Consider the following 13,239-nt stretch of genomic DNA (forward strand, 5'->3'; position numbering starts at 1 on the left):
TTTAGATTGTCTTATTTTTGTTGATTTGTAAGCTGTTCTTAGAGCTTTAAAAATGAATAGTTGGTTACAAGTGCTTTGATGGAATGGAAAAAAAATCATATATATTCTTGATAAATACTTGAATAGCATGCATAGGAGCTGCAGGAGTGTCCTTTCTTTTTCATTCCACTGCTGTCATGTTGGAAGTACCAGGCTACGTGGGAAGAGCCAGCAATGTGCCTGCCTCCCACACTAGTGTTGACCCCCATGATGCTTGGGAAGTGATGGCATGGAGAGATGCTACATTGCTTTGTTGTTGTGGCAGTACAAGAAATACAAACACAAGGCTCTCATGTTTCTCAGGAGACACTGGAAGGGGCCTTAAAAGTAACTTTGCACTTTAGTAATATCATGGATCACTGCCTTGTCATGGCGAAGGGGCTTGAATAACTCTGAGAAGCTATGAGCAATGTCATGCAGGGCTACCCAAGACAGACAGGTCATAATGGAGAGTTTTGACTAAACGTGATCCACCTGGAGCAGGAACTGGCAAGCCACTCCAGTATCCCTGCCAAGAAAACTCCATGGACAAAGACAACAGGCATATAAAAGTTATGACACTGGAAGATGAGCCCCTCAGGTCGGAAGGCATCCAACATGCTACTGAGGAAGAGTGAAGGACAAGTACAAGTAGATTCAGAGCTAATGAAGCAGCTGGGCCTAAGCCGAAAGGTCGCTCAGTTGCAGATATGCCTGGAAGCGAAAGGAAAGTCCAATGCTGTAAAGAAAAATATTGCATAGGAACCTGGAATGTAAGAACCATGAACCTTGGTAAGTTGGTTGTGGTCAAAAATGAGATGGCAAGAATAAATATTGACATCCTGGGCATCAGTGAACTAAAATGGACTGGAATGGGTGAATTCAGTTCAGCTGACCATCATATCTACTACTGTGGGCAAGAATCCCGTAAAAGAAATGGAGTGGCCCTCATAGTCAACAAAAGAGTGGCAAAAGCTGTCCAGGGATGCAATATCAAAAATGATAGAATGATCTCGATACGAATCCAAGGCAGACCTTTTAACATCACAGTAATCCAAGTTTATGCACCAACTCCTGGTGCTGAAGAAACTGAAATTGACCAATTCTATGAAGACTTACAACACCTTCTAGAAATGACACCAAAGAAGGATGTTCTTCTCATTATAGGGGATTGAAATGCTAAAGTAGGGAGTCAAGAGATAAAAGAAACAACTGGCAAGTTTGGCCTTGGAGTTCAAAACGAAGCAGGGCAAAGGCTAATAGAGTTCTTCCAAGAGAACAAGCTGGTCATCACAAACACTCTTTCCCAACAACACAAGAGACGACTTTACACATGGACATCACCAGATGGGCAGCATTGAAATCAGATTGATTATATTCTCTGCAGCCAAAGATGGAGAAGCTCCATACAGTCAGCAAAAACAAGATCTGGAGCTGACTGTGGCTCAGATCATCAGCTTCTTATAGCAAAATTCAAGCTTAAACTGAAGAAAGTAGGAAAAACCACTGGGCCAGTAAGATACAATCTAAATTAAATCCCGTATGAATACACAGTGGAAGTGAGGAACAGGTTTAAGGGTTTAGATTTGGTGGACAGAGTGCCTGAAGAACTATGGATGGAGGCTCGTAACATTATACATGAGGAGCAACGAAAACCATCCCAATGAAAAGGAAATGCAAGAAAGCAAAGTGGCTCTTCAACGAGGTCTTACAAATAGCGGGGGGGGGGGGAGAGAAAAGGCAAGCAAAATGCGAAGGAGATAGTGAAAGATACAGGAAATTGAATGCAGATTTCAAAAAAATAGCAAGGAGAGATAAGAGGGCCTTCTTAAACGAGCAATGCAAAGAAATAGAGGAAAACAACAGAATGGAAAAAACCAGAGATCTGTTCAAGAAAATTGGAGATATGAAAGGAACACTTCGTACAAACATTACCATAATACAGTGGTACCTCGCAAGACGAATGCCTCGCAAGACAAAAAACTCGCTAGACGAAAGGGTTTTTTGTTTTTTGAGCTGCTTCGCAAGACGATTTTCGCTATGGGCTTGCTTCGCAAGACGGAAACGTCTTGCAAGTTTGTTTCCTTTTTCTTAACACCGTTAATACAGTTGCGACTTGACTTCGAGGAGCAACTCATAGAACGTGGTGTGGTAGCCTTTTTTGAGGTTTTTAAAGACTTTGGTGATTTTTGAAGCTTTTCCAAAACTTTCCCGACACCGTGCTTCGCAAGACGAAAAAAATCGCAAGACGACAAAACTCGCGGAACGAATTAATTTCGTCTTGCGAGGCACCACTGTAAAGGACAAAAGTGGAAAGGACCTAACAGAAGCAGAAGACATCAAGAAGTGGTGGCAAGAATACACAGAGGAATTATACCAGAAAAATATGGATGTCTCATACACCCCAGGTAGTGTGGTTGCTGACCTTGAGTCAGACATCCTGGAGAGTGAAGTCAAATGGGCCTTAGAAAGCACTGCAAATAACAAGGCCAAAGACATGCACATGAAAGCTCATACGAATAACAAACTTAGTTGGTCTATAAGGTACTACTGGAAGGAATTTTTAAATTTTGTTTTGACTACGGCAGACCAACATAGCTGGCTACCTATTGGGTTTGCAATTTTGGGAGAGGGGAGACTGCTCGCTGGGGAGTGGGAGGGCTGGTGAGGCCCTCTAGATTTAGAGGCCCTAGGCTTCAGCCTTCTTAGCCTATACATAAATCCGGCACTACAGGAAGGGTGAATGAAACATGTTTCCTGTATTCAAGTATATAATTAACTTCCAAAGTCTGGACTTTTCTCTTATACCTTCCCCAGGGAAAGAAAATATATGCTGTAACAATTTCAAGAGCATACACATTTCCCCATTCCCACTCCTATTATTTCTATTAATGTCTGATGCTACTCGCAGACTGCAGTACTAATCATATCTAGAAGGAGGTCCTATTGAATGTAATAGGCCTTATTCTCAGGCAGAGTCAGAATTGCATCCTAACTTGCTTGAGATATCTTTCCCACCACACTGTGTTCAAGGTACAGATACTTCCACAAATCCACTCTCCCATCTCTATGTTTTTCTCTCATGGAGAAATCTTCCCTTCTATTTCTGTCTCCTTACAAGTTATACAAAAAAGCAAGAGTAAAAAAATTCCTCTCCCCAAAAGTTCACATATAGAACAATACAAACTCCAGCAAAAATAAAAATAAAACAGAGCCACAGTTTAAGACAGAATTAAAAACTTAGAAGACTAGACTATTTTAAAGGCTTTGGAAGGTCTTTGCAGAGTTGGTGGCAGGTGATCTTCTCTGGGGAGGCAGAGATATGTTCATGTGTCCTCTTTTTCCAAGAAGTGTCCTCTTCTTCAGGGGTAAAATTTGAGACAAATTGCATTTATTTGCTTTGAATGGCCATCATAGGGTCCTAGCGTCTTCTTTTTTTCTTTTTTCTTTTCAAAATACAGTCATACCTCTTGTTACGTCCACTTCATGTTACGTTCTTTCAGGATACGTCTCGCGGCTACCCGGAAGTACCAGAAAGGGTTACTTCCAGGATTCGCCGCTCATGCAGGCGCAGATGCACAAAGTGACATCACGTGCATGTGCAGAAGCGGCGAATCGTGACCCGCACACACGCAGACGCGGGTTGCGTTCTGTTCATGTTGCAAACGGGGCTCCAGAACGGATCCCGTTCGCAGCCAGAGGTACCACTGTAGGGCACTGCTAAATCAATGCAGCCAGCGGAATCCTATCTGGTAGTTCAGTCAGTAGAGAATGAGATTCTTGATCTCAGAGTCATGGGTTCAAGTCTCATATTGGGCAAACGATTCCTGCATTGCAGGGGGTTGGACTAGATGACCCTTGTGGTCCTTTGCAACTCTACAATTCTATGATTCTATCCTTTAGTGGTCTCCACCTTGCTTGCTCACCCCCAACAACAAAAAAGTTGGCTTTTCGTTTTGCTTTGTTAAACCCCCTCTGCCCCGTGCTCCCAAACACTCTGGTTTTACTGATCCTGCTTTCTTTCTTTTTAAGTTAGCAGCTCAGAAAGTTTAGCAGCATTGCTCCCCCTCGCCATCGCTCCTATTCCCCCTTCCACCTCGGGTTTCGCCCTTCCTCTCTCGACACCCATCCCCTCCTCCCGCCTGTTCCTAAACGCCTCCTTCAAGATCGCGGCTGCTGGGCAGGGCTCCAGAAGAGCAGCAGCAACAAACAAGGAGGCAGGAGTTCAAAGTTAGCAACGGGTTGCACAACTTCGACGCTGGGTGACTATTAACAAGCTGGAGTAGTAGCAGCAGCAGCAGGAACAGCCAGCGAGACAGCAACGCGCCAGCCAGCCAGCCAGAGCTTTCTTCTGGGACCTGTTTGATGATCTCCTCCTGCCTTTGGGACCTACCATGGCTCCTTTTGGAAGGAATCTCTTAAAGACCCGGCACAAAAATAGGTAAGGAGTTGTTTGGAGATTCTCTTTCTTGTACCTGTTTGATTCACACACAGCCGAGCTTTCTGCTGGAAGACGATCATCCGAAGATTAACTCGTCGGGGGAAGGTGCCTATATAAACTCAAGACGGGTGTGCGTCTCTTTCTCCCCCTTTTTGCACTTTCCCCATGCCTATGAGTTGGCTTCTCCAACCATGGCTTTTCAATAGGAAAATTCCACCCCACTCTTATCCCTCCCCTCCCCCCTTTATAAAAAGGTGCTTGTAAGCACTCGGATACTGCAGCACTGCACGACTTTACTACTACTACTACTACTACTACTACTACTGCAAACTGAACGTGTGAAAGAATGTCCGAGAAAATTCCAGGGTGGGATGAAAACGTCCTGGTTAGGAGTGGGAACTAAACACAAACGTTACAGCGCCCCTTATCTGGAAGCTGATAAGTTTCTGCGCGCACTAGTTAGCTGGCTGCAAACAGCGGGGACTCGCTCGTTCATTGAAAGGGGCGGCTCATGTTTTTCGTGTCCCACCTAAACTTTGCCCAGCGTTTGCCTGAAAGCTCTCAGGAATCCACTCTCGCTTCTCAGCAGGCTACATTCGCTTTTCAGTGTAAGTTTTGTACTGTAAAGAGAAGTTTGTTGTGTTTGGCGGGCTGGATGATGGGTTTTTTTGTTTGTTTTTTAGTTTTTTGGGTTTTAATCTGTTCTGAGCGCAGAGTTTGGGATCTATGATTCCTCATTCATCATTTAAATTTCTGTTACCATTTTTTTACTGGGGATAAGAGTTGGTTCGTTTTGAATAGCCTAGTCTGTCCTAACAAGGGCAGAACTTCATGTTCCCCTCCCTCATATTTCCAGGGCTCCTATCTGCCCCCCCCTACCCCCAATAGCCACACTTGCTTCTACATGTTCTTTCCAATACTGTAAAGAGAAAATTGCATGCTCCAGAATTGTGTAATTATTTTTAACTGCTGGTGTGGCTTTACATCTTAAGTGTAAGTTTCCTTGGAGCGAACATGATATTTTTTTTCTGTCGCTTTGGCAATTACAGTGACCTTGAACTTGAGATGGAATAGCTAAAGTGCCTATTGTTGCACTGGTTTGTGTCCTCCTTGTTTCTGTAATTATGATTTAAGTTCTATTGGGAGGTTTTCTATTTTATTTTATTAAAAAACCATGTTGTATAGTCCCCCCCAAGTGAATGCTGTGATCTCTCCCCCCCCCCCAACCCCGTATGTGTTAATTGGTTTCATTTACATTTGTGTGCCTTGGCCTCTTTAGGACCGTGGTCACATTCTATGATAAGGCCAATAATCTTCAATAATCTCTCTCTGCCTCTATCTGTATATTATCAGTGGTTATCATTCACAAGTGGAGGCAAAAATAAATGAGCATGTCTCTGTGTTTGAGAACAATGATTTGTTCATGAGTTTTCTGTTAATGTTAGAAAATGATAGCTGCTTTAGATTGCAAAGGCTATGTAGGATTTCCTTATGAGCAAATATGCATAGAATTGCAGTGTGAGAAGCTAATCTAAAACTCTACAGTGATCTGCGATGGTGGTGGGCAGATGTATGCAGAAAGTTTCAGAGGCCTACACTTGGATATATTCCTTTCCAATTAAATTACAAACAAGTGACACATTTTTAGAAGTTTTGTGGGGAGTTTTGTGGGATGGCATTGGGGACTGCAGCCTTTGTTTTCCTCAAAAATTAGTGTTAGTCCCAAAATCTGCTGTGGTTCTATCACGTTCTCGTTGAACCATGGGGTAGGGGTGGAGGGTAAGTCTTGGCACAATAACAAAGGGCAAAATCTGGAAAGTAAACAAAGGCACCCTTTCTTGCACTACAGTACTGGAACCAGAGGACAATTGTCTACAGCTTGCTCCTGGTAGAGATCTGTGTCTGATAATTTAATGGCTGCCAAGAGAGATGGAAAACGGATGTTTTGTAAATCTGAAAAGTTGCGATGAGATAGGAATCATTTCCCTGAGTAGTCGCTGCCTTTTCAAACCTAAGTAAAATCTTGCCCTAAGTAGGATCTGTCCATCAAAGTTTTAATTGGTATATAGAACAGTAAGCTTGGAAATAGATTTTCCTTTTTCTTTTTGTCCCTGGCTCTGCTACTTTTGAACAAATAGTGCCAGCTAGTCCTTGTGGTTTGGTACATGCAAGTACTCATAATGCACTCATTTGTAATCCACAGAAGTGTTGTGAGGCCCATTGTTTCCAGTTCTGGGGAACTCAATAGACATCTCATAACTCCACATGAATGTCCATAGAAATACATTTGAAATTATCAACAACTATCCAAGAAATAGTTTTTTAAGCCCCACAGAGTTACATGAGTGCCATCCATATTTTATCTCTGATTTCTCATCCTATTCTAACATGCTTGTATATTAAAAAGTTCCATTCATCTAAATGACTTCAGTGAAGTTTAGGCAGGAGTTCTAAGCATCCTTACATTTCTAGTACAGCTGCAGATGCTTCAAGTTACAGACTCTGTTAACCCAGACATAGTACCTCGGGTTAAGAACTTTGTTTCAGGATGAGAACAGAAATCGTGCGGCAACAGGGGGAGGCCCCATTAGCTAAACTGGTACCTCAGGTTAAGAACAGTTTCAGATTAAGAACGGACCACCAGAACAAATTAAGTTCTTAACCAGAGGTACCACTGTATGTATGTTTCAGTTTACTCAATCAAGCAAAGATGATGATGATTTATTCAATTTCTGTACGACCCTTCATTTGAAAGCCACAGGGCAGTTTACAACATGAAAACACAAAAATACATACCATAATAACAAACAAAAACAGTGACACACACACACACCCCACACACAGTTTAAATGGCAATATATTGTTTAATTAGCCAAAGAGGTCAATATTATTTGAAGCAAATGAAAGCAGAGTTTTCCGGTTGAGAGCAAATGGTCCTTTTATTCAGTTTCTAACAGTGGTCAGTGTGGTGTAATGGTTAGAGTGTTGGACTATGACCTGGAAGAGACCAGGGTTCAAATCCCCCCTCAGCCATGAAGCTCACTGGATGTGACTTTGGGCCAATTACTGCTTTATTACGGGACGTGGGTGGCGCTGTGGGTTAAACCACAGAGCCTAGGACTTGCCAATCAGAACATCGTGGTTCGAATCCCCGGGATGGGTGAGCTCCCGTTGCTCGGTCCCTGCTCCTGCCAACCGATCAGTTTGAAAGCATGTCAAAGTGCAAGTAGATAAATAGGTACCGCTCCGGCAGGAAGGTAAACGGCGTTTCTGTGCGCTGCTCTGGTTCGCCAGAAGTGGCTTAGTCATGCTGGCCACATGACCTGGAAGCTCCCTCGGCCAATAAAGCGAGATGAGCGCCGCAACCCCAGAGTCGGTCACGACTGGACCTAATGGTCGGGGTCCTTTACCTAACAGTGGTCAGAAACATCCTCTTGAAAAGGAAGAACACAGGGCAGAAGACATTGAGTTATATTGAGTCAGACCATTTGGTCTATCTAGATAAATTCTGACAACAATGCCTGGCAGTGGCTCTCCAGGATTTCATGCAGGGATCCCTCCCAGACCTACTTGGAGATGCCAGGAATTGAAGGCGGGACCTTCTGAATGCAAAGTAGGATGTTTTACCCCTCAGCTGCAGCTTGCAAGCAGGATAAAATGTCCTTTGGGGGTGATGGTGGTGGGTGACAGGCCATGTTCTACGAGGAAGGTGGAAGCAGTTGTATATATTTAAAAGAGGCAACGAAGAGGCTGTTTTCAAATATTTGAAGGACTGCCACATGGGGGATACAGCAAACTTGCCTTCTGTTGCTCAAGACGGTAGAACTTACACCAACAGTTTCAAATTACAAGAAAGAGGGTTTTGAGTAAATATTAGAAAGAATTTTCTGATTATATGAGGTGTTCGGCAATGGAACAAGCCACCCTGGAAGCATCAACTTTCATTTGAGGTTTTCATGCAGAAGCTGGATGGTAACCTTTCTGGGATGCTGTGGCAGCAGATTTGACTAGATGACCATTGACATTCCTATGATTCTATGAAGGCAACATATTTTCCCTGATATGTGGTCTCACGACACCTGGTGTTCAGCAATGTACTCTCTATGATCACAGGGATCCATTTAGTTATAATGTCTAATACAGACAATATTTTTGTCACCACAAGTGATGGGGGGAACTAAGGACAATTTTGTGCTTAGTCAAAAAAATGGCATTTTTCCTGCTGCTTGTTTAGAATTTTCAGCATTGTATTCCAATGTGTGCTGAAGATGGTAGAGGCATAGTCACATCATACAGAAAGAGGATAAAGGATCCACAGAGTACTGCACCACCTGGAAACTATGTATACCCAAATGAAGAACTGAGTTTGGGGCAGATCATTTGGGGGGAGTTACAGTTTGAGTTACTGTGATTGTTGTGGCCATTGGCCTTATGTGAAAGCAATGATCATTTCCACGTTTTGAATGTATAATTTGGCAAACACATGCACTTTCATACTTGCTGCACTTCTAGAAGGCTTGGGTGGATGCAGTGGCCCATAACTAGAGCTCTTTCAGAAAAGAGGAGTGATCATTTCAATGCGACCAGTGCCAATTTGCCATTGCATCAAATAGATTGGTAGCAAATAGGTTTTCACCTTCCCCAGAAGTGTGTGGCAATGTGGCATGGCCAGCATGTTTGATCCATTGGGGCTTGCCTTCCTGAATGTGTTCCTTACCCTGAAGGCTGTGCTGGTCATCTGTGTCTCTGGCTGTCTCCTTCTGCCATGCTGTAATCTGGATGATGACAGGCTGCATTCTCCTCTTCTTGTAAGGAGCTAATCTTTTAGGAATGTTTTGACTGCAGAGGAGGATACCTTAGCAGAGGGGGATTGCACACTAGAACATTATATTGTGTGTGTTTTTCAACATATTATAGATACCTACTCTGTCTTTATTATACATATAGATAATACAACAAGTTTCTTTTAAAAAATCTCTATGTGAGTCACAATCCTAAAATTTAAATATATTGTTCGTGCAAATTTTGCTAACCTGGTAGGGGATAAAGTATAAATATCAATGACTGACCAAAGTGAAAGTTTATGATTGTGCTATAAACAATTTTCAGCTATAAACTAAAAAAAAAAAATGCATAGAAATGTGTGGCTGCTTTTTCAGTGTAGATCTGCAAACAAGAAAGTCAGGTCTAGCAAGCTACATTTTTAAAAATAATAATAGTAGTAGTACAAGCAAGCATAACCATTTTGCCATCTCTTAAATATGTTAAAGACAAACCACCACTCTCACATACCCTTTATAACGGGTTATAAAGGAAAGTTACATTCGTAACTTTACCCACAAAAAGGTTCTGGTCCTTCAGCTTAGCCTGCTCTACAGCTTAGCCAGTTTAAAGTCCATGGGTAGGCAAACTAAGGCCTGGGAGTTGGATCCGGCCCAATCGCCTTCTACATCCAGCCCGTGGACGGCCCCAGGAATCAGTGTGTTTTTACATGAGTAGAATGTATCCTTTTATTTAAAATGCATCTCTGGGTTATTTGTGGGGCATAGGAATTTGTTCATATATTTTTTTCAAAATATAGTCTGGCCCCCCACAAGGTCTGAGGGACAGTGGACTGCTGAAAACATTTGCTGACCCGTGGCTTAAACCATTAATATATTCATAAATTTCATCCACTGTAGCCAAAAGGGGAGAAAGTTAAAGCTGTTTTTAGATTCTCCATGATAGTGAACGGAGAGCACAGAGCTTCATTCTATAGAGAGAGGCTCAGAACCTTAAACATTGATTGGATTCATTAGAACACAGCGTGGTTGGAACTCAGAAATCGATCTTTCTTTTTAATGCACAGATACGAGGTATTATGGGTCCTCCTTATACTGTACACTGCTACTATGTAGCATCCTTGTATGCTGCTACCATGTAGCCAAAACAGGGCCATTGAGAAGCAAGAGGGAGGTATCAGTATGCTCAGAGGGAACACCAATATTTGTTCAAGGGCATCTTACACAGGATAGACAGGCACTGGAGGCTGAGAGGAAGGGAGGAAGAGGGAGGCTGCCTACAAGCACATTTACTTGCACGCTTGCTGTTATCAATTTATTTAGTACATTTTTTATAGCTCAGTGCTGCACACATGGTTGTCTCACCCTGCCACGATTTGATCCTTACAATGATTCTGTGAAGTGGTTAAGTTAAGAGTTGGTGATTGGCCTGAGCTAATCCTGCAAGCCTCGTGGGACAATAGGGATTTGAATCCAAGCTTCGTTGGTCTTAGTCTATCACTCAAACCCAGATTTCCCCACTTGACCATTGTCCATGCTGACTGAGGTTGAGGAGTGTTGTTGCCCAGTAACATCTGAAGGACATCAGGTTGGAGAAGGTTGCTCTAACTATACTTCAATTTCTCTCATTGCACACATATGCAGTCACAGAAGAGAAAGGGGGGAGGGAATAGTGCCTTTTACAGGTTAGGCTATCTTTGCAACAAGCTGTTATGCCAGTTATCCTAGGACAAGTCTGGGGTACCTGAAGCCCTCCATATGTTGCCAATCAACTCCTGTCAGGTTGTTTGGGGATGATATCCAACAATATCTGTAGGCCCACAAGCTTACCATTTCTTTTTAAGGGGAAAACCAACACAGCTTTATTACAGCCATCTCTTTCTTAAATTCACAATAGATATGTTGTTATTATTCAACATCCTGAGATAAAAGTAGTACTGAATGTTTTGTGAATGTGATTCTTATCCACACAAACTTGTGAAATCCTCCACTTAACAGAAGCCCAAAATATATGTTCCAAATTTGTGCATAGAAAGATAGACAAATGCTGGGCAACTGGTGATAAACTTCCATGCATCTGATGAGGTGGGCTCTAGTCCATTAAAGCTCATGCCACAATAGTTCTACTAATCTTTAAGGCACCATAAAACTCTTCTTGCATTAACATGAATACATGGAAGGGCTGCAGAATTGGGTCCATTTTCCTTACTCACAGCATGCATTCAGCATAACTTATGTGTCCACATGCTCTCAGCCCTATATGAGTATTTATCAATGTATGTTCTTTAACCAAATCTTCCTCTTTCTCTGGCTTAGGTAGTATTACATATAATACCATTAGTCATGCAATCTACTCCACTAGAAAGAAATTGTTGCCTGCTTTCCAAAAGCAGTCGATCATTAACACTTAAGGCACAAATACTTGTGCTTTCTTTGCCACCGAGAGAAAACTCTTTCTGACGCTTAAATCAGTAAGTAACCAGGAATTGCTAAGAAATGCTTGCCAGCGAGCAATCTGATCCAGTACGTGCTTGCTCAGAAGTCATCCAAACAGCATACTAACAGGACCATATGCCTGCCATCACATCATATTAATTCTGCATTTTCCTAGTAACCTTTAATTAAAGAAAGCAGACAGGCGTCATTGTCCCTGCCAAATGGCAACCAATGCAGTGAAGCAGAGGTGGGGAAACTGACTCTGAGTTCCAAAGTTGTAGCCATTATAAAGATTCTTCAGAGGAATGCAGAGTGTACACCCATACTCTCTGTTTGCAAATCTGAGACATTCTCTTTCAGTGATCCCTGTCAAACCTACATATTGTGGATTCACAGACTCTTGCACACATAGGTTATACCAGATGTGGTTGAGCCAGCAGGTACAATTCCACTCCCCTCTTTCTGCATGCATGTCAAAACACACAGGAAGCTTTCTCATATCAAGTCAGACCATTGGTCTATCAAACTCAATACTGTCTCCACTGACTGGCAGTGGCTGTCTGGGGTTTCATACAGAAGTCTTTCTCTACCATCCTTACAGGGATTCCATTTATTTATTTCACAAAAATTTCTATACCACTTGATTTGGTTAAGAAACAACCCTCACTTAAAGTGGTTTACAAAAAAATGAAACAATTACATTAACAATAAGAAGAATTAACAACAATAATGCAAAACATCCAAAAAATTAAAACAGCAATATACCAAAAACAGATTAAAACTTGCATCAACTTCCTAAACATCTGAGTAGACTTGTCTACACAAGAATGTTTTAGGTAAAGGTAAAGGTACCCCTGCCCATACGGGCCAGTCGTGTCCAACTCTAGGGTTGTGCGCCCATCTCACTTAAGAGGCCGGGGGCCAGCGCTGTCCGGAGACACTTCCGGGTCACGTGGCCAGCGTGACAAGCTGCATCTGGTGAGCCAGCACAGCACGCGGAAACGCCGTTTACCTTCCCGCCAGTAAGCGGTCCCTATTTATCTACTTGCACCCGGGGGTGTTTTTGAACTGCTAGGTTGGCAGGCGCTGGGACCGAGCAATGGGAGCGCACCCCGCCGTGGGGATTCGAACCGCCGACCTTTCGATTGGCAAGTCCTAGGCACTGAGGTTTTACCCACAGCGCCACCCGCATCCCTTTATAAGAATGTTTTAGCAGGCACCAAAAAGCATACAATAAAGATTCCTGCCTGATATCAATAGGCAGGGAGTTCTAAAGTTTGATCCTGGGACCTTTTGCATGCAAAACATGTATTCCTTCCCAAATGGAGTCCTTAACACACCATGTCTCTGGAAACCATGCCCAGTTTTCCATTTCATTGGCTGCCACTTTATGAGAATACTCTTGAATGCAATGCCCCATGAATTTGGTAACCATTAGGACTGATGGTGCAGAAGGCAGAAATGCTAACAGTAGGTGGGGCCTGAACCAATGATGGGCAGAGCCAACCAATTTGAGTTTTGTCCCCATCCTCCTCCCTACTGAGTTCTGCAAGGGCAACATTG

The 13,239-nt window shown here is 42.8% G+C and overlaps 1 protein-coding gene across 2 annotated transcripts in view; it reads left to right on the plus strand.

Annotated features, from left to right (window-relative positions):
* Positions 1 to 4,188: 4,188 nt before the first annotated feature.
* The window catches only part of RASSF9 (Ras association domain family member 9), a 36,019-nt gene continuing 26,968 nt past the window's right edge, over positions 4,189 to 13,239 (plus strand). The window contains exon 1 of one of the 2 annotated variants that reach the window (XM_081024124.1): positions 4,189 to 4,459. In XM_081024124.1, coding sequence (XP_080880250.1) covers positions 4,413 to 4,459 — 47 coding nt within the window. In that variant the 5' untranslated portion in view covers positions 4,189 to 4,412. Of the gene's footprint in view, positions 4,460 to 4,909; positions 5,068 to 13,239 lie in introns of those variants that run through there. The other variant, XM_081024125.1, reaches the window with a different exon arrangement.

This window comes from Podarcis pityusensis (genome assembly GCF_964106645.2).
Source record: "Podarcis pityusensis genome assembly, chromosome: 10".
NCBI classification, from domain to species: Eukaryota; Metazoa; Chordata; class Lepidosauria; order Squamata; family Lacertidae; genus Podarcis; species Podarcis pityusensis.